Raw genomic sequence first — 20797 nt, forward strand, 5'->3', positions numbered from 1 at the left:
CAAACCCGCCCCCCCCCCCGCCGCTCCTTGTCCCCTGACCATCCCCTCCCATCCCAGAACCTTTGCCCTATTCAACTGCTCCCTGTCCCCTGACCACCGTCCCCTGACCATCCCCTCCCATCCCAGAACCTCTGCCCTATTCAACCGCTCCCTGTCCCGTGACTGCCCACCTGCCCCTTATCCAACCCCCCGGCCCCAGCCCCCTTACCATGCCGCTCAGAGCAGCATGTCTGGCAGCCGTGCCACCCGGCCAGAGCTAGACATGCTGCCGCACTGCCCTGCGTGAGCGCGCAGCCCCGCCCCCCAGAGTGCTGCCCGCATGTGGCGTGGGTGTGGGGGAGGGGGAACAATGAGGGAGTGGCTGGGACTAGTCTCCCTGCCCGGGAGCTCGGGGGCCGAGCAAGATAGTTCCGCGGGCCGTAGTATGCCCACCTCTGCCCTAAACTGCTAGGATCAAAAGACTGAGGGAGATCCTAGCTTAAAAATAAATAAAATAGTAAGTGTTAGCCCTGATGGTTGGAGAGAGAAGCTCCAACACATGAAGCGAATGTAGCACCCTGAAAGCAAAGACACTGGAAGGCAAATATAAAGTAGCCCAAATTTTGTTGTTTTAAAAAATCTCATGGTTTTTAAGCCAATCTCATTGTTTGATGTGTTCCCCCCACCCCCCACGACTCACGATTTTTGAACACTTTGGCTTGACAGTAGTGTAAATAAAAATATTAGAGCTCATTAAAGCCTATCAGTGGTCCAAATTTGGCTCTGAGAGACCACCCGTGGTAACTCATTGGCCATGGTGAGTGAGATTGCGTATAGTCCATGCTTGCATGTAAGTCAGGATGATAAAACTTATCAGACAGGTGTAAGAGAACTGAACTGAGCTGTATAGCATTTACAAAACAGGTTGTGTAAAGAAAACTAATGTGATCAACAGTATTAGAAAAGCAATCTCTGAATGCCTATTGGGAGTCAGAATTGGGGGCTCTGACTAAAAATAGATCTCAATCATTCTCTGTGCCCTGACGGGATCAAATCCTTCAGCTGAGTTGTCCTTTCCTATCTGAATTCAGCTAAATGTTTCGATGGTAATTGAGTTCCTCTCTGGGGCTAATCAAAGGCTTTGTCAGCTGCAAACACCCATTGCTGCCAGGGTTAACAGGGTAATGTGAAAAGCACTGGGAATGAATTTACATTGGAACTCACATTTAGACCCATCTTCTGTGCAGCTAATAACTGGAAACACTCAGGCTCGTCTAACAGCTTCAGTCAGGTTTGCGGCAAAGAGAACTGGCTGGAGTTCTCCATTAAAGAGCCTTCAGCTGGGATAGATATTAAGGTCATGTGGATGTGGAAAAGAAAACGTCTCTGCAGTGATATAGATATGTGTGTGTGGGGGGGCAAACAAATTCTGCTCCCCGTTTATATAACAGAGTCCCCAAAATCAAATATTAACATTGGAAACCAAAGCATGCTGTTTGCTATCGAGGTTGTTCAGCCTTTGACTGTGATGGGAATAGTTTTACTTTGTTTTTTAACAAGTCCACGTCTTCGCTGAAGAAACCCCCAAATACAATGTTTCAAGAACAAGCTGGTGCCTGGTGGGAAACTTGGAACCACACTGTGGTCAGAAAGTTTAAATCAGCAAAGCTGTATTTGTAAAAGCCCCTTGAAGAAGGAAAGTATCACCTAAATGCTGAGTATTAGCCTAGTTTATTGTGTGGGTATGGATGATGAGTGCAATATATAAACCTAAATAGATTCTTCCTTCATGGGGGGGGCGGGTGTTGAACGAGTGGATAGAGCATTGGAATAAGCCTCAGAAAACCTGGATTCTCTACCTGGCCCCCCTGCTGGCTTGCTGGTTGACCTAGTGCAAGCCACTTCATCTCTCTCTCTTTCTCCATCTGTAATGGGGATAATGATACTTACCCCTTTGGTAGGTTGCTTTCAGATCTGTGGGAGAAAAGAGCTAGGTGTTATTAGCTACTTCCACCTGGAAACTATAATCAAGATAGGGACCCCATTGTAAGGCACTATACATACACATAGTAACAAACAGTCCCTGCCCCAAAGAGCTTATAGTCTCAATAAACAAGACAGACAAAGGGAGGGGGAAAGGAAGTAATAAAAGCACAGAAAGATTGTGGCTTGCCCCAGGTCACAGAGGATGTCTCTGGCATTGAGTCCAGTGACTTCTAGTGACCATTTTTTCTACTCCTCCTCCTCTTTATCACTGGCAGGGCATATAGTGCTCTTACAGAGATGATGGGTCGGTCACTCTCAAAAATACCATGGTGGTGAGCACAGCCTAAGAGCCTCAGTAGAACGGAATAAGACAGCAGTGTTCATTAGTTCAAAAGGAAATGTTACTACTCAGATGGCTTAACGTGTAACAACGCCCCCCTCATCTGCAAGGACTTGCATGCAACCCAGTTGGTTCCACATTAAGCCTCAATCATACTTTTGCCCCCTTGAGGGACATTACCATGAAAACAGACTCTCTGCTTAAGAGTTTAAATGCAGAGTCAGCAGCAGGAGCAGAGACAGTCTTCATGCAAATGTCCTTAGTAATTTAAAAAATAAAAGGAGCGTGCAGAGGGCCGAGAGAGAGAGATAACGAAGCTCTCTCTGAATAGAATAATTGGATGATTTTTTCACCATTGAATATAAGGGACCCTTTAAATCCAGGAGCTCCCAATATTCCTTTTCCTCTTTGTTCTTTTCATCAGTCTGTCTTGACAGGAAAATAACAGGGCACAATAAAACTGTCCTTCATATAAGTATCTGATCAGCTGGCGCTTCCCTTCACTGTCCCCTCCCATCACACTCCAGACCATGTAGACTTTCCTAGAGCTCCAGCACAAACATTGGTCCTTCTACTCCTGAACTTGTTCTTGCAATGAGAATTAACTGTAGCTTTCACAGAGTTAACCAACAGGATCAGGATGCATATTCGTCTCTCCTCTTGGATTTCAGTGGAACCAGTTACCTTTTCATCTTTGTTTCATTGAGTTGTGTAGCGGTTGCCTGCTTGGCGTGGGTACATGTGTTCTTTTCCTGATCTGGTCTTCAGGGATCATGGTGCCGTGTCTGGTAGCTGCTTCTTGGTCTTCCAGCGGGTGCTAGTCACATTTTGCGCTATTATCTAACTCCATCACAAAGACTTTGGGAAATTAATCCTGTCATCTGTTCAATGCATGGGACTGCTGAGTGAGTGTAAGGGAAATCCTTGCTACTAGGAAAGGGGGCGGGTGTTTGGTTCACATTCAGATTTCATAGGTTTCTGCTGCAGTGCTGACTACAAATGAAAGATTCCCCCCATGCATCCAGTGTTCATTGACAGTAAAGGACTGGGTAGGTACAAGCAGGTGATTGAGGTGGTAAGCAAGTGGAGCTTTGGACAAGATGGTAGGAAAAGGAAATGAATAGCCTTGTCCCTATTTTAAGCTATACTTCTCCCATGCGCTATTGCTCCGCTCAGGAAAATCCTGGAAGAGCAGCACCTGTTTTTCAGAGGGTAGAACATAAGTTTAATCAGAATGGCAGAAATTCAGACATTTTAAATCCAGATCAGAATTTAGCCAATGGACCAGAACCAAACTAAACCACTGACTGAAATACTCCCAAGCTTGTGGCTATTTGAAATGTGGATTCAGCTGTTGACTCCATTTCTTGTGGCAGGATGATGAGGAATTGAGCACTTCTTAGTGAGAGAAGGGCTGCAGGATAGAGTATTTTGGCATGATCGGAACTTTGCTCTTGATAGTGCCTGAATGCCTATCTCATTGGCTCATACTTCTCCACTGGATATTCAAATCACTTCTCCACTGGATATTCAAATTTAAGGCATTGCCTGGATACACATTTTAGATGTCTTTGTGCTGAATGGAACTCCCAGATACAGAAGGGGATTTGAATACTGATAGTCAAGATGAAGATCATGTATATTTTTTCATCTTTCCCTCCTAACCAAAAAGTCTAGACATTGAGGGGGTGGGAAGTGGGGAAAGAAGGGAGGGAGAATTCTGTTGCAAGCGTGGCGGGTTGTGTTTCTAGCCAAACTTCCTAAATTAGCAACGGAGAGAAAAAATGGCTTGGCCTTTCAATGGGAAACAAAAAATCCTTTCCATTTCTTTGAGTTGGATTGGAAAGTATGTCCCGGGAGCTGTTATTTTAGAGGGGAAGAAGTCTGGATTTTGTGTGTGTGTATATAATATAAATAAATGTTTTTAATTTTAATTCACATCACAAAATCTGCTTTGAAAAAATGCATGACATGGAAACTAGCCACATTCTGGCTGTCATTACTTGATGCAAAGCAAGTGTATTTGCAAAACAGTTCGGAGGGGACTGTGCAGGGAATGCCTGCTTAGGTTAGGATATGATAGTTTTCCTGTGACTTCATCATGATCACTGCAGCACATCAGTCCTTCTAGAGATGGAACAGAAAGAGGAGGTTCTGGCCACCCCACTAGGTTTTATTTAATTGTAAACTAAAGGGAATGTGTTGAGGATACAAACCCAAAATATGAAATACCTGTTCCCTTTCCATCACTTCCCCTTTATCTGCATTTGCTAAATCCCCCTGGGGTGGGAGGATGTTTCTTGAAACACCGCATCAGCAGCACCAAATGCTGAGCGCTGGGATGTGGGAAAGCATCAGCCTGGCATCCCTGAAGGTGACAGGATTGTGCAGTGGCCACAGACTGATGGTAAAGAGAGTGCTCTTCGGTGACAGCAACATCTTTAGGCAACAGCTACTGACTAATATTAGTGTCTGTAGGTGGGCAATAAAGGCAGCACACTCAGGTGTGAGTTGCAAGCTTGTGGCTGGAAATGAAGTAGGAAAACCACAGCTGATAGTTGGTGAAGTTGATCATCCTTTGGTGACCTCTTCAAGCTGGTGGAGACCCTTTGTATAGGTGCACGATGGTGACCATCTGGAGCATTATTGGCTATACTTCAAACCAGGGGATGAGTGCTTCATTTGGGGCACTCCTTAAGGTAGAGTTGCCATTGAGAGAAAATAGTGGTTCTCCAGAACAAAAAGCCCAGAGATCTTCAGGATCCTATCTAGATCATGCCTTGACCTAAAGTGGAAGGAGGACGCCCACCAGGAGTACACCACAATCCTCTAGCAATTGGCTGGAGTAATGTTCAGGAAGCCTCTGACGCAAAGCTTGAGGGTTTGGTTTTGTTCTTTATTAAAGGCTGACTGATAGCCAGCAATAATGGAAACTGCTTTTTCTGTTCCAGTAAAACTCTGCTTCCATAGCTGCTGTTATTGGCAAACTAAGTCACTTTGGTGTTTATGGAAAACTGTTTACTGGGAGGGAGTGGAAGGTTAGTGTGTTTTAGCTGCTCTCATCCTGCTTTGATTAGTGGCAAGGGCCTGTGTCCCTTGAGGATCCCTCCTGCTTGATACACCTCACCCACCCAGGATCCTTGCATCCAAACTCATAGAACCTCTATGCAGCCTTTGCAGCCTGGAGAATAAATGCCTTTTGCACATGTCATTGTAGAGCACAACACAGAGCCAGCCCCTTCCAAAGGGGAGAGACAGCCTTGGCATGAAGGCTGTTAGCTTACAGAATCCCATCTTTATTTACCCTACAGAGGCATAGAGTTCAGTGCACCAAGTATTCTGTTGCAGTCAGCTCAGATACAGTTAGATTGTGCCGTATCATACAGATGAGAATAACAATAATACACGACTTCAGTGCTGAGGAGAGATTTAAGGAAGCTGCTCTAATAAATCCAATTTCACAAACATGCTTGAGCCACGTGTCCTAGTTAATTTGCTTCCAGGGGAACAAGGCATTTCTCACTGCACAGGATCCAGGGCTTATGCCAAGAGAGTGCAGAGGTGCCTCAGGCATCTCCTCCGAGCCCACAAACTTCTTTTCCCCAACATTGGCAGCTAATCTTGGGCTTGTGTCTGAATCATCTTGGCAGGCAACTCTTCCGTAGCTGGCAGAGCCATCACTGCCATCTGAGCCTCTCAGGCAGCTCTAGTCCTGGATATGGTGCTGGGTAGCTTGCCCCACATCATTGGTTTTACCCACATGCTCTCCTTCAGTCAGTGACTGGGAGGGTCTTGCTGCATGCATGGAGGCACAGATCTTTCCGCAGGCTCCATGGTGCTGTGACTTAAAAGTAGCTCAGTGCCAAGAAATACACTGAGTTGCAGCCAGAGGGGGTGGAATGTGTTCTCTTGTCGAGGGGGGTTTAAACCCAGACTTTAATGAATTTTAATCTTGGACATTGTTCAGTAAATTTCTCCTTCATGTATTTGAAATGAATAGAATGTGTGATGCAGGGGTTCTCTCTGGATAAGATCATTAAAGAGCTGTGTGTCACCAACACTTACAGCTACACTTGTGCAGAGAAGAAATACCTCTTGGATTAATCTGACATTTCCAATCACTCTGTATTTTCAAACATTATACCATGTGCTACATTCTCTATGGGAAGATGGATCCTTCACTAAACTGAGCATAGTGACCTTCGTTTTTGGGGGTCATCTGTAGGGATTGAATTTGGTAACCCTGGATCTGAAAGCATCTGCTGCTAGTGCCTAAGCTAAAGGACTGGGACTGTTAGCTTGGATGCATCAACACTTGTAAACTTTTATATGTGGTTTATCCACTAGAAGGAGAGAGAGAGATGCATTGTGTTAGCATAAATTACATGGCATGAAGAGTACAGTGTGGAACAAGGCACTGCAGCTGGATTGTGGCCTGGCTGTCTGGGGAACGATGGGCACTTCGGCATTTGCCATGCCCTGTCGCAAATCTCACTGAGTGAATTCCTGGGAACAGCTTCACGGGAAGAACAGGACCTTGTGTATGGAAGTCTCTCCATAGAGACTTCCCAAGTGATCCCTTCTGTGTCAGTAGGAGCCAGCCCCTCTGCTGCCAGCTGTTAACATCTCCCCGAATGAAACAAACTGCCAAGGGGATAAAATTCATTTAAACCTTGAAAGCTGCCCTCCTGGTAAAGTAGCCTTTACCCATTCTGACCCAATAGCTCTCTCTTTGTATTGGCTCCACTCACCTGAGCCTGCCTTTTCTCTTTGACCTGCAAATAGAGCAGTCATAACCAAAAACCATACTAATGCCTCTAGAGGGCACGGTTATGGATGCTACACCTTTATCACTGGGTGTGCATGTCATCTATAAACAGCGTAATTTTACCTTGTCATTACCTAGTCCACACCACCTCCCTCACATTAACAGTTGTGAGGAGGGAGAACTATGGGTAAGTTCAAAATCTTTAATTCAATGGGCATTTGTCAAAGCACATTAAAAACGCAGGTTGTATTGCTCCCCTATTAGCTGCTCCTGTCAGCAAGGCATTGTTGCAGGTAATATTACAGGCCAGACACAAATGGAGCTTATAGGTGCTTGGAAGCAGTGTTACTGAAAAAAGAAAAGGAGGACTTGTGGCACCTTAGAGACTAACCAATTTATTTGAGCATGAGCTTTCGTGAGCTACAGCTCACTTCATCGGATGCTTAGTCCACAGTATGCATCCGATGAAGTGAGCTGTAGCTCACGAAAGCTCATGCTCAAATAAATTGGTTAGTCTCTAAGGTGCCACAAGTACTCCTTTTCTTTTTGCGAATACAGACTAACACGGCTGTTACTCTGAAAAGTGTTATTGAAGTATCCCAGTCAGAGGTAGCTGGTGCTGCCCAACCTTTCATTGTAAAATCCTGTTTTATCATTGTGAATGTTATATGGCCAGGCACTGGGAATGCCACGATTGTTGCTAATGCTACAAAATGTGACAGTTTCACTGTTCCCTTATCCTTCCCTTTCCTTGTTTGTTTATCTCTACTCAGCTGTCTCTTGTCATATGTTTAGGCCCTGATCCTGAAAAGACTCCGGGCAGGTTTACACTTCAAAAGCTGCAGCGGCACAGCTGCACCACTGTAACGCTTTAGTGAAGATGTTACTACACCAACGGGAGAGTTTCTCCTGTCAGTATAGTTAATCCACCTCCACAAGAGGTGGTAGCTAAATCAGTGGGAGAATCTCAGGGGTTAGACTGGTATAACTGCATTGCTTGGGGCTGTGGATTTTTCACACCCCTGAGCAATGTAATTTTACTGATTGTAAATTTGTAGTGTAAACCTGGCCTTACAAAGGCGCTTAACTATGCATTATAAGTAATCCCACTGGCATCTATGGGGCTGCTTAGAGTGCATACATTTAAGTATCTGCATAAAGCTTTGCAAGACTGGGGTCTTAGATGGTCAGCAAATTGGGCCAGAGATTGTCTTTTTCAATATATATGTGTACAGCACATAGCACAATGTGGCCCTGATGGGGATACAAATAAATAATAGTAATAACGTGTATTTCTGCACCTCCTTCATGGATGGAGGCACTTCAGACTGTCAGAGCCATGTTCAAAATATTGAAGCAATGCTGTCAGGTAGCTTAGGTCCAAATTTTACTTTCTGTTTCTAAAAAAAAAAAAAAAATTTAAAATAATAATTTGGGGTTAAGGTTTCTTTGAGATTGTAAATCCATGAGCAATGGCATTGAACTAGTGCACGAGAACCAGGAAGTGAAATTGACCAACTTTTAGTTTTTACCGGAATGCAGAAACCAAACAAGCATAGAGTTTAATTTGTGAAAAGCACACTGGATTTTCACAGTGCTGTGAGGGCTGATAATCTCAAGTGATAATTAAGAAGGTAAGGTTCCAAGTCGGCTGCCAGTGTCCCTTTTAAAATGTGCATGCATCAGAATTTGAGACAGGCTGGTTCGCTTTCCATTTCCATCTCCAGGACAGACCTTTATTAATCAACTCTCATCTTCCATGAATGTTTCAATCTCTGCCTTCTCCATCTTGCATACTGTAATAATGTGCATTTCTCAGAACTCTACTATCAGTTGCTCTAACTACCCTTTGAAGTCAATAACGTTGGTATCTGGGTACTTACTGTTCATGCACAGGGTGGCTTCCTATCAACCGACTGATTTCTGTTTTCTTGCCTTTTAGTCCTTTCAAGGAAGCCAAGGGCGAGCATACCTCTTCAATTCAGTGTGAGTGTTACTTCATAAATGTCATTGCTCCACCTTTTGCGAGACAAATATATATCACCCTGAGGTTAAAATAAGGAGAAAGAGTTGCCTTTTTTGTGACAGAAAGGCACTTACTTACGAGCTTGCATCATTGCTTTAGAGTGACTGAAAGGAAACAGCACTAATTCAGACTTGACTTTGCCTTTAGGTTTCAGAAAAGGGGCTGGAATAAGAGTATTTTTGTCATGGGATTGAGAAATAACACCTAACAGAAGTAGTTTTGAGTCACTCACTTCTCAGAGGATGTAGTGAGGACCAATAAGTCAAAGCTTTGTAAATATAAAGAAGTATATAAGTGCTAAATATTAGTGGCTATTTTTAGAGCTGGGCTATAATTTTAACTGAAAAGAATTTCCTTTAGACAAATATGGTTTTCTGGAAATCAGCATTTGCCTTGGGAATACATGGATTTCAACAAGAATGTCCCGTTTTCCATTCGTGAAAATCAAAATGAAAAATTTCATTTCAAATTCAAAATGAAAATTTTACTCTGAAATGTCAAATTATTTCATTTCAGTAGAAAACATTGAAATTCTCCTTCTCAGTGTTTTTAGGAATTTTTCATTGAGTGAAAATATTCACTATTTCATCTCTTGATTCTGATATGGAACAGAACATAATTTTGAAGTATCAACATTTCTTATGAAAGGAAAGTTCTATTTTTAGAATAGCGGTAGTATTTATTATTAGAGATTCCAGTTTATATTTTCCAGTACTGCAACAAAATTGCTGAAAAGGTTCTTGCAGTGTGCAAAAAGGAAGCAATACTTTGATAGGAACCATATCTTTCTCTTCCCTTCCCTCCCAGAGTTAATGTGGGTTGCGGCCCTGCAGAGGAGCGGGTGTTACTAACAGGATTACACGCAGTTGCAGACATTTATTGTGAAAACTGCAAAACCACACTGGGCTGGAAATATGTGAGTATCGTTTATTGTTCCTGTGGATGCATTTGTCTCTATCCCTTTTTGAAGGTGTATGTGTATAATGAGGCAGAGCGCTGAAGTGGGAGTCAGAAACCTGAGTTCTATTCCTGGCTCTTAAACTGATCTACTGGGTCCCCTCTCTGTGCCTCTGTTTTTCCTGACACCTTCTGTGTGTCTTGAATATTTAGACAGTAAGCTCTTTGTGGCAGAGGCCATATGTTACTATGCATAGTCACTGCTCGTGTCACAATGTCCACACTGTTGTTTTTAACACTCTAGCTGAAGTGGAGCTAGTACATGTCTGTCTGTTTGGGGCTGGGAGGTACACTCCCAACTGCAGTGAAGCTATACTCTAGTTGCCTAACTTAATGGTTCCCAAACTGTGATCCATGGAGCACTTGCTGGTGGCCTGCAGAGAGGTGGCTGGTCACATGATCCTGATTTCTTCTCCTTGTTTCCACTGGTAAATCACATTAAAGACAGCTGAAAAGGAATTAGATGCATTCCTAATGTTACTTTTTCTTATAAGCAATTATTAGAGCTGCTCTAGGGATGTTATGCATTTGGGATGAGAGGTGTCCACAAGGTAATCTCTTTATAAAGATGTAGTATAGACTATGGAAATAGTTTGAGAGCCCTGGTCTAACAGGAGGCAGTGAGAGGTTAAGGGATTTACTGAAGTACAGACAACAGTGAGCCAGTGGTATGAGTGGAACCAGAGTCTAGGATTCCTGAAAACAAAAAGTTTCCTGAAAGTCAAAAGGGTCCCATATTCCTGCCCCTCTGTGCCCCAGAGCTGAGAGTGGAATGCATGACTCCTGTCTCCCAGACCTCTGCTCTAATCACTAGATTGCATTTTCTTTTCCGTACCTCTCGAGTCTCCCGCTAACTCCACCTTCTCTGTGTTTTTTAAATTTTTTTAGGAACACGCTTTCGAGAGCAGTCAGAAGTATAAAGAAGGCAAATACATCATCGAACTAGCTCACATGATCAAGGATAATGGCTGGGATTGAATGGAAAGAGCCCAGCTAAACCAGCGTGTAAGAGAATGCCATCCAACAGAACATTATATCCAAGAGTGAGAGAGTGACCGAACGCTTGGTTCCATGCATTTAGAGGCTCTGCCATTTGGGAGCATCTTCACACCCTTCTCCATTTTATTGGTGACTGGCCTCTAAATTTCTGTCTCTCCGTCTCTTCGCTTTTTATCTGTTTGTGAGTTGACCCTGGCTGCTTCTCTCTGTGTTCTGGTGTTGGCTAAGAGAATGCACCAAATGCCTGACAGCATTCCATGTTTATGAATGTCTAAGTACAAACTGAAGTTGGCTCTTTGGTGGCATTTTATCAGAAGGTATCAGTGCGGGAGGGAGACCAGAGTTTTGGGCAGGGGGAGAGAAAAAGGGGACAGGGGCAGGAGGGGAAGTAAGCAGGAATGAAACTGCTTTTCCTTTAAGTCCTGGTAACCGAGGCTTGAAACTATGGACAGAAATATACCTCATGACTGCGTTATCTCTGAATCTCGAAACTGCTGTTCCAGAGGCAGAGCTCCAGATTAAGCTGGCTGAGCACAAGTCGTAACCAAAAGCCCCTTGCTAGCTAATTCCTGAAACTGATGTGCAGTTCCATCTTTTGATAGGTTGTTTCATACTATTCACACAGTCACCTTTTGTGAACTTCTTGTTGTGGAGCTTGATTGCTAGAGAGATTCCGCAAGCGCTTTCCTTCTGCTTCTCCCTCCTCCTGTTTCATAGCAGATGGGCAAACCATCCCATCAGAGCATGACTACAACCTCAGCACTGCTGGGGAAACAAAATTCTGATTCTGGGCAACTGAGAGAGGAGGAGTCAAATCATGTAATGTAGGGGGGGGCTGATGCTGCAGTTTTTTTAGAAGATATGACAGATATGCAAGAACACGGGCATGTGCTAGGAAAATATGTAGGGGGAGAAGGTTGTAGATAAACTCAGAAACATATGATGCCATCTTTAATTTTCCAGTCCTTACTGTGTGCCATTAGGGCAAATCTCTTTACCATTGGCAATGTAATAGCTTGGGATCCAGTCATCCTAATGTGTAATGGGAAAATGGCTTTAATAGGATATCTGAAATTTCAGACTCCAGCCATCAGGTCCACTCTTTGAATCCATCAGAGATGTGATGGAACAGTAAGTGGCTCTGGTGGCTGTTAATATCATGTTTCACAGACGGCTATTTCAAGCCCTGAGGTATCCCCCAAACCTTGACTCCTGGTGTTTTAAAAAAAACCTGTTTCATATTCTGGAAGACTGAAACTTAGCATCCCCCAAATGGCATAGGCCTTGGAGTTGTAGGGGTAGAAGAGGTTTCGACACCTAACTGCAACGGACAAGTCCTACTTTAATTTTTGTAAATTAATTTTTATGGACCATCTTTATGTTGTTGGTGTGGGAGAGGGGGAGAATGTGTATGAAAGAAGATAGCGTAGACCTAAATGACCGTGTGAAGCTTCCTCTACAACAGTGCAGTCAGTATCTCGTGCAGAACACAAGACTATTTAACTGAATTAGTATTCTCCATCCGAGTGAATTCTTTTTGTTTGTGGAGTTATTTCAAAGTAGGTTAATTCTGTGGGGGAAATCCCTCTCAATCCAGAGAGTGAAAAATAATGTGCAGGGATTCGTAGCTCCTTATGAAATTGAACCTTCTGATGATTAGAGCCTAATGCCGCCTTTTTTTTCCAATATTCAGGTTAGCAGAGTTGAGAGGATTTCAAAATCACATTTTCTGGTAAGTGGGGGTGGGGATGTGTGTGCAGAGAGAGAGGCTTTAGAAGTGGGATTAGACTTCTATGTTGAGTACCAGTGAGTAAAACCTGAATAGCTCATGTGAAAAGTGGGTGTTTTCTCTCCTCACTAGATGAGTGTTGTGTCCATGGCATCGCTGATAACATGTGGTTATTACCCAGAAGTAGGTGACAAGATGGAGACTGAGTGTTACTTGTGGAAAGGATGTATTGAATGCCTTCTTTGGCCATTGTGTTAGGAGGTGGCTTCTGCCTTCACCCTATCTGATGTGAATTACAAGACCACTTCATCTTTGACTTCTGCTAGACTCTACTTCCATCATCCTCATTCCCCTCCATCACCGCTACCTTCAACAAAAAGAATTCCTCAGTACCCATTAGCTTGTTGACTCTGGCACTGGCCTTCTCTTCATTGCCCTTTCCACTCAATGTTTTGTTGGTTTTGGCCAGTCATTTGCTTTCTTTGAAAAGCTCTTCTCCTTCCCTGAAAACAGTCTTTAAAGGGACCTGATCTGAAATGGGAGAAATAAGGGATAACCCACAACAGTTTGTGTGCAGATGGGATGGGATACAGAGCCATGCCTAGACTCTGGTAATCTTCCCTGAATGAGTATAATTTTATGCACTACAGTGATCGCCAATAAAAAGCCAACATGCCTATAATAATCCCCCAGTATTCAGTCTCAAATACTGCAGCATTACCCCTGTAAATTGTAATTTTTGCACCATTAGTGTAGGATATGCTGTACCTCTTAAAAATAAGGGCAGTTACCACAGAGTGGTGTCAGATGCAACAGTTTTTATTCTTTGTGTACTAAGAACAAGAAGTAATATCTCAGATGGCAACACGCAGTAAGAATTTACATAAATTGCATTTTTTATGGCGACCACTGTAAATTTGAATATTTGTGGCCAGATCCTCAGTTAATGTAAATTGGCTTAGTTTCCTTGACTTCCATGGTGCTACACCGGTTTAAATCAGTTGAGGATCTGGGCCCAGATCCTCAAATCCTGGTATGGAAAATGCGTGAGCACACACACACACAGAGGCACACACTTGACTGTACGTTGATTTTTATACACTGTATAGAGAGATAAGTAAAAATGGCCTGCTAGGCTCATTTAATATTTGTTCTCCCTTATGTGTCGGATAAACCTAAAGTGCTTCTTATGATGTAAGGTCCGCTGTTAACTCATCTGTGACTTGCTGTATTAAGACATATGATAGTATTGGGAGTTGAAAACAAAACAGAGTGATGAAATTTATAGGCTAGTGGATGGGTATAACTATCTATCCGGGCATTCTCAGTTGATTAGTTGCAAAAGAATATATTCAGAATATAGCCAAAGAACTGCACCACTTGCATCTCATTGGTCGAGTCAGTTAACTGTAGCCAGTTAGTTACATCGAAGGGTGGGTAATGCCTGGACTTCATTTCCAAGATGGAGGTGCAGTCCAGAGAGCCAGCATGTCCCGGTCTCCATGGGTGGCAGCCTCAGCAAAGATGAAAACTGCAAGTTTTGCTCCATTTTCTGTTCCCTCCCCAGTTTCTAGCAAGCTGCCACCAAGGGCCTTGAGCAATGCAAATTCTGGGCACCCCTGAGTTTACATCACAGTGTACCCCAAAGCTAAACTTTGGTAGATTTGAAATGTTTTGCTCAGGCGGATTATCTTGTGTGGCATCATGACCCTGTAATAAATATTCAGATGATAATATATACAGAACATAATAAGCATTATCTTATGAAATATACTTTTGTAAATAATATTTTAATTTTTTAAAAAAAATAATATATTTGGTGCTGTTTTCTCAGAATCCACCTCTGAGAGCACTTTTATTGTTTTGTTTTTAAATTATGCTGTTTCCTCTGTCTTAGTTGGAAAATATGCTTAAAGGGAAACAACAATCATAAATATATGCTGTTTTCTTAAGTTGCTACACTTTTCACCTGGACAAGGCAGAAAAAGGGCAAATAACCTCTAATTCCATCCAGCAGAAATTACCTCTAATACAGGCCATTGCCAGGTTACAAACAGAGGCCCCCAATTCAGGAAGGTACTGAAGCATGTGTGTAACTTTAAGCACATGGGAATGCATGTGTGTTTAAAGGTATGCACATGCTTCAGTACCTTCCTCAGTGCCTGAGGCCCCTGACTTGCAATTAGATCCAGATAGGACGATCTTAATTCCTACATGGAGTCCATTTAACATCAGTGGGGCTCCATGTAAGTGCGTAGATCTGATTGCAGGATCAGGGCCTGAAATATTCTCTTGCACCAGTATTGGCTAGAATAAAATAAATAATGAAGATTTAGAATGTGGAAATGAATTTAAGTTACAACATCAGAATCTTTATTTCCTGTTGCTTGGGGCAATAGGGCCAGGGGATGGAGAATTCTAACTAATCAGGAATTCTTATTCGCTTTGCAAATATTTTTGGATGTGGATCCTGGTTTTAATTTTGCTTTTAATATAAATAAACCAGGCTGCTACATAGTGAATTAAAGTAAAAGTTTACACCTCTGGCAGTAAAGTTCTTTCCCCTTTCCTCTTTGTCTTTTTTCCCCTCCCCTCTCCCCCTTAGTTTTTATTTCATTGGTCTTCTTGTTTATCTCAAAGTGGACCAACAGCACAAATCATTAGACTGTGTTTTGCTGAGTAAGGAGCTATTTGCAGTGCTGAGTAACTGTTGCACATTCTTTTATTTTCTCTTTTTGGTGCACACATTTTAAAGGCAACAAAACCTGCACATGGAATCTGTGGTTCTTGCGAGGATCAGCTAAGAATTTTCTCTTTATGCATTTTCCTAATTGATATGTGAGTGTATTAATCATGCATTTCATTGCACTTCCTCACTTCAGAAGAAGCATCACGTTTTTATATGAACCAGTTCTTGGACAAGCATCCTGTTGGGTAAACAGATTTGAAATGCAGAGCTCAGCTAGGTAGTAAGAGCTCTCCTTGCCAGATGAGAGGTCTGAGAAATGGAACGTTCAGAAACAAAAATGTTACGCATTGAGTTGGAAGAATCCTGTTTGTTCTTTTAAAACAGGAAGGGAAAATAAAATCACACTTAATATAAAAAAAAGTTGACATTTAAATGCAAGCAGAATGGTGTTGTGTAAGGTACAATCACAAATAAGCTATTCTCGTAGTTACAAACTGTACGCATCCTTTGTTTTGTTTTTCATAAGGAAATGGGAATGCTTTCTCACTGACAAAATGAAGAGACAATATTTCCAGTACCAGCCTGTCTACTGATGCTCTTGTGTTTACAAATTGTGTATACTTTTATTTCTTTGATTTAACTATATTTTTGGCATATTCTTTCAGGTCATATTGCTTCGGTAATAAATGCAATTGTTTGTTTTTAGATAATTTGTCTTCACCTCTTTGTGTCTTTGTACATTGTACATAGTTCTTCAGTATTAGAGGGAGGCATACTGTTTGTCAGATTTACAATATGTGTTGGTGCTCATTTGAGAAAATAAAGTTTTCAAATACTAAAAGCGTGGATCTACTTTTCTGTTTTCGTCCCTAGGACCACGAACAAAGTGGAAACTGACCAAAGGGGACGGAATTCAGTTGACCTGTAAGTTTGAAAATACCCAAATCACATTGTTGTTGTTTGTATTAAAATCGGACCAGTTAAGGTCAGGGCCCTATTGTCCCAGGGGCTGGACAAACATAGTCCCTGCCCCAAAGAGTTTACAATCCAATGTGATGTGACAGACAAAGGGTGGGAGGTTTAAAAGGCACAGATGAAGTGATTTACCCAGGGTCACACAGCTGGTTACTGGCAGAGCCAGGATTAGAACCTAGGTTTCCTGACTCCCACTGCCTGTCCACTACACCACTCTGCCTCCCATCATCATTATTAATTATTATTTTTATTCTGTTGTTGTGGTGATGGAAATTTACAGGCCCTAAACAGGATCAAGGCCTCTCTACTTGGATTGTACAAACACAGAGGTAGATATAATCCCTGTCTCAAAGAGTGTAGGCTGCGGAGCCAGAGGGTGGTCTCTCAGGCCATGGCCAAACCACTTTTTGGCTGGGCCAAACCTGAGCAGCACTGCAACCCTAAGCGCCAGGTCACAATGCCACTCACTCAGATATGGGGGGGTTGGGTGAAGGGGCTCATGGGTCAGTGGGATCAATCTGCTTCTGGGTCGGGGGGAACACCTGAGAGGGGAAGAGGAAGGTGCAGGGGGAAAAACCGTGGCCCCTTCACTTTAAACAGTGCTCCACAGCCCCTGCTGAATAGTTTACATTTTAAGGCCCTGATCCTGGAATCAGATCAACACAGACTTCCATGGGGCTCTATACAGGTTGAGAGGTTTGCTTCTGTGAATCCGATTCCAGGGTCAAGGCCCAAGATTGAAGCTCTCCTTAACTTTTCCTTATTTTGTCTCCCACATGCTATGAGGGAAGGGTTTTAACATCCTCCTCTTATGCTTTCCAATTCAAAGCGTCTTTCCCTCTCAGAAGGCCTGATCCTCCAGTTCTTCCTCACCCCAAACTCCCCTTGAGAGCTGGTCACTTTTCAAATCTGGCTGGTGACACCAAGCTGGCCAGCCTCATTTGGTGATTCTCAGTTGCTCGCGGATGGCTTTTCTTTGTTCCTTTCGTTGACATTAAAAGGAAAAAAAATACCCTCGAAAGGTTTCTGTTCACACGAGGTTTGTAAAATCCCTCCCTACCCTTCATTTTGATTAAAAAATACCTGCATTTCAAGCCTGAACAACTTGGTTGTGTCCCTATCATATACTCAGGTGCAGCCGATTTTAAGTTGTAAGAGCAAATATTTAACAGGTACACAAAGGCCTTAATTGCAGTGTGTCCTGCCTTTCCCTTTCCACAGTTAAATGTCAGAAGTTTGTCATAGTCATTTCTCCTGTCACTCATCCAGCATTAGTGTAGTTAATGGGATTTGGTCAAACAAATGCTGAGCTTTCAAACAAATGCTGAGCTTTCAAACACCAGGAGACAAATTCACTTGGGCAGATGCTTAGCCAGTGGTTCTCAACTAGAGGTACATGTCCCCCTGGGGTACACAGAGTTCTTCCAGGGGGTTCATCAACTCATCTAGATACTTGCATAGTTTTACAATGGGCTACATAAAAAGCACTAGCAGGAAGTCAGTACAAACTAAAAATTCATACAGACGACTTGTTTATACTGTTTTATATACTACACACTGAAAGGTAAGTACAATATTTATATTCCAATTGATTTATTATATAATTATATGTTAAAAATGAGAAATGATTTTTCAGTAATAGTGTGCTGTGATACTTTTGTATTTTTATGTCTGATTTTGTAAGCAAGTAGTTTTTAAGTGAGGTGTAACATGGGGGTACTCAAGACAATTCAGACTCCTGAAAGGGGTACAGTAGTCTGGAAAGGTTGAGAGCCCACTGGCTTAGAGTGTCACAAATCTCTCTCTTTTTAAACAAAACTATTTTGGCTGAATTGTACGTGAAGGAGGCCCCAATCTGACTTAAATGGGAATTTTGCCTGAGTAAGACTGCAGAATTGGCATTTCAGAATGATCTGTAATTGGAATTAATTAATTTGATGTCCCCCTACTCCTCCCCCCCCCAGAAGTGTAGTGTCCTATAGATTAATTCCTCAATCTGTGTAAACTCTTGTAGTTCCATTGAAGTCAATAGAGCGATGACAGTTCACCCCAGCTGCGGCTCTGGCCCCTCGAGATGACGTTCCTGGCTCCTGGAACTACAGACAGTCCTTAGACAATCCTTCCCCAGTTCTGCACTGAGCTACAGAGTTTAGGATCAGATATTTGAAAGAGCTCAAGGGTGAATTTTCTAATGCTCAGCACCCAAAACTAGTGGCCAGATTTTCCGCATCCAGCAGCTCCCAGCAGCAAACCAATTGTGGGTCCTGAGCCCTTCAGAAAATCCCAGACAGTGTGGCTGTCAGTGCAGTGCTGACATGGTTAAGAAAGCTCTTATGGGACCAATTCTACTGTTTCTAAGGGCAAAAGCTTTGGTTATAAAGTCACTGATTAATTCTCAATTCATTTATTTCATTAGGAGTTAGGTGCTTAGGTACTTTGGAAAATCTCACCAGGTGGCTGCATCTTTAGGCCCTTAGGTGACTTGCCCAGTGTCACATAGGAAGCTTGTGGCAAGGTGGGCACTTGAACCCAGGTTTCCTGAGTCCTAAGGTTGGTGACCTAACCACTGGAAAATCCTTCCTCTCCTAAAGCGATTTCATATGGAGCACATTTACTCATCTGTAGGATCTGCAATACTCTGCAAGTGCAAAATATGCTGGTGCTGCTCCTTAGAGCAGGATTCAAGAAACGCAGTTCTCCTTTGAATACATGACCAAAAGGAGGCTGATAGTTTGGTAAGTTGCATTCACCGTTAAGGAGATCATGAGTCACTAAATTATATTTATCCTAAATGCACTTTTTGCAAATTAATCTTGTTATATGAATTCTTTAATGGGGGGCCCAGATCCTATTGCCTCCAGGTTCTGGTGAAAGTCAGATCTGGAGCCAATCTTTGCAGCTTGGACCCGTTTCTAATGTTCTCATCTAGGTCAGGATTGTGACCACACCCTTACCACAATGTGCACAGAAGTAAGAGGACTAGTTGTACTGCACATCACAGCAAGGGGAAAGAGCAGCCTCCACGGTGCTGCTGCTACTCAGCCAGGGCCGGGAGACGAGATACGAGCTGGCAGCATGGTCTCTGAGCTTGTCTACACATTTAAAGCATGCTAAGGAACTTTTAGTGCACAGCAGCGGAGTTGACATGGACCAAATAATGCACCACACATTAGTATGCTTTAGAAATCACACCCCCATGCTGTGCATTGCTGCATCATGTAGCCCTACACTTGGAATAAGGGGGGAACCAGGGAGGGAATTGTGATGTGCTCTTGACGTGGTGCAGCTAAGTGCCTGGCTCAGGACAGATTATAATGTGTCAGTCTAGCCCTAAGTAAATATTTGATCATGTTAGAGCTAGGTCTTGTGAGGTGCTGCGTTCCCTCAGCTCATAATGATTTCAGCAGGTGCAATTCAATGGGAACAGCAGCCCTTGGAGGCAGAGGCCTTTGGAGGGGCCAGGCTGAAGGGCCTGGTTTGCCCTACTTGTGTCTCTTTCAATGCATCTCTCAGAAGAGAGAGAGACATACTGGTGCTAGTGGGAATTTAATTGACATTCTGGCTGGTGAGTTTGCTTGCTGGCTTACAGGATGGTGGGTGAACTGAGGCAGGATTTGGGGAGACCCTGTTACAAGCAGGTTCTCAGATACTATAATATATATCTCTTGCGTGTCCCACTAAACACTTTTTTCCCCCAGTTGCACTGATTCTTTTTTTCCATAAAAAATGACCTTGTGCAATGCTTTGTGTATTAGCCCTCCAGAGACACAAAGCTGTGGGGAAAACTGCCAACTAGCAAAAATCATCTAGCACAAGAATGAGAAAGGAATAGCTCTAGGTTTTGGGGCTGTTGTTTTCTTCCCAGATGCACTTAAGCTATTAAACTGAAGGGCAGTTCCCTAATGGATATAACTGGTTAGAGAGCTTGTCATTCCTATCTGGCTCTGAGAGCAGAAGCAGCTATAAAAACTATTCCAAACACTATACCATTCTCACACCTTATAGGCAGGGAGGGGATAGGATATCTGCTGCTTGTAACAGCTCATTAATTTTCAAGTGTTATTTTAGTGGCTCCATAATAACTGTACACAAACACACAGAGTTAAAATAAAGTTAATGGTTTATCTTAAATTGACAAGAGCCAGGAAATTCAGACTTGAGGTTGACGTTACCCTTAAATTGCTGTGTTTTGTAAGATCACCTGTTGCAGCGGGAGGAGAGCATCTGTATTTCTGCCTTGGTACGTTTGCAGCAGAGGCTGAATTACAGAAGGGGTTACATCTCTTCATGCCTACATCCTTTCCAAAATACTTGTGTTCTGTATAAGGTTTTTTTCACCAGTGAAGCCA

At 42.9% G+C, this 20797-nt stretch overlaps 1 protein-coding gene across 9 annotated transcripts in view; it reads left to right on the forward strand.

Moving 5' to 3' along the window:
• The window catches only part of YPEL2 (yippee like 2), an 81974-nt gene that overhangs the window by 20182 nt on the left and 40995 nt on the right, over positions 1 to 20797 (forward strand). The window contains exons 2-6 of one of the 9 annotated variants that reach the window (XR_012155372.2): positions 9016 to 9059; positions 9907 to 10015; positions 10945 to 11184; positions 12749 to 12787; positions 16347 to 16397. Coding sequence is in view for 2 of the 9 variants with exons in the window: in XM_073315229.2 (XP_073171330.1) it covers positions 9016 to 9059; positions 9907 to 10015; positions 10945 to 11034 (243 nt within the window). In the remaining 7 variants the exon portion in view is untranslated. Of the gene's footprint in view, positions 1 to 9015; positions 9060 to 9906; positions 10016 to 10944; positions 16315 to 16346; positions 16398 to 20797 lie in introns of those variants that run through there. The other 8 variants (XR_012155375.2, XR_012155373.2, XR_012155377.2 and 5 more) reach the window with 8 other exon arrangements.

The sequence above is a fragment of the Lepidochelys kempii genome, chromosome 17, assembly GCF_965140285.1.
Source record: "Lepidochelys kempii isolate rLepKem1 chromosome 17, rLepKem1.hap1, whole genome shotgun sequence".
Taxonomy (NCBI): domain Eukaryota; kingdom Metazoa; phylum Chordata; order Testudines; family Cheloniidae; genus Lepidochelys; species Lepidochelys kempii.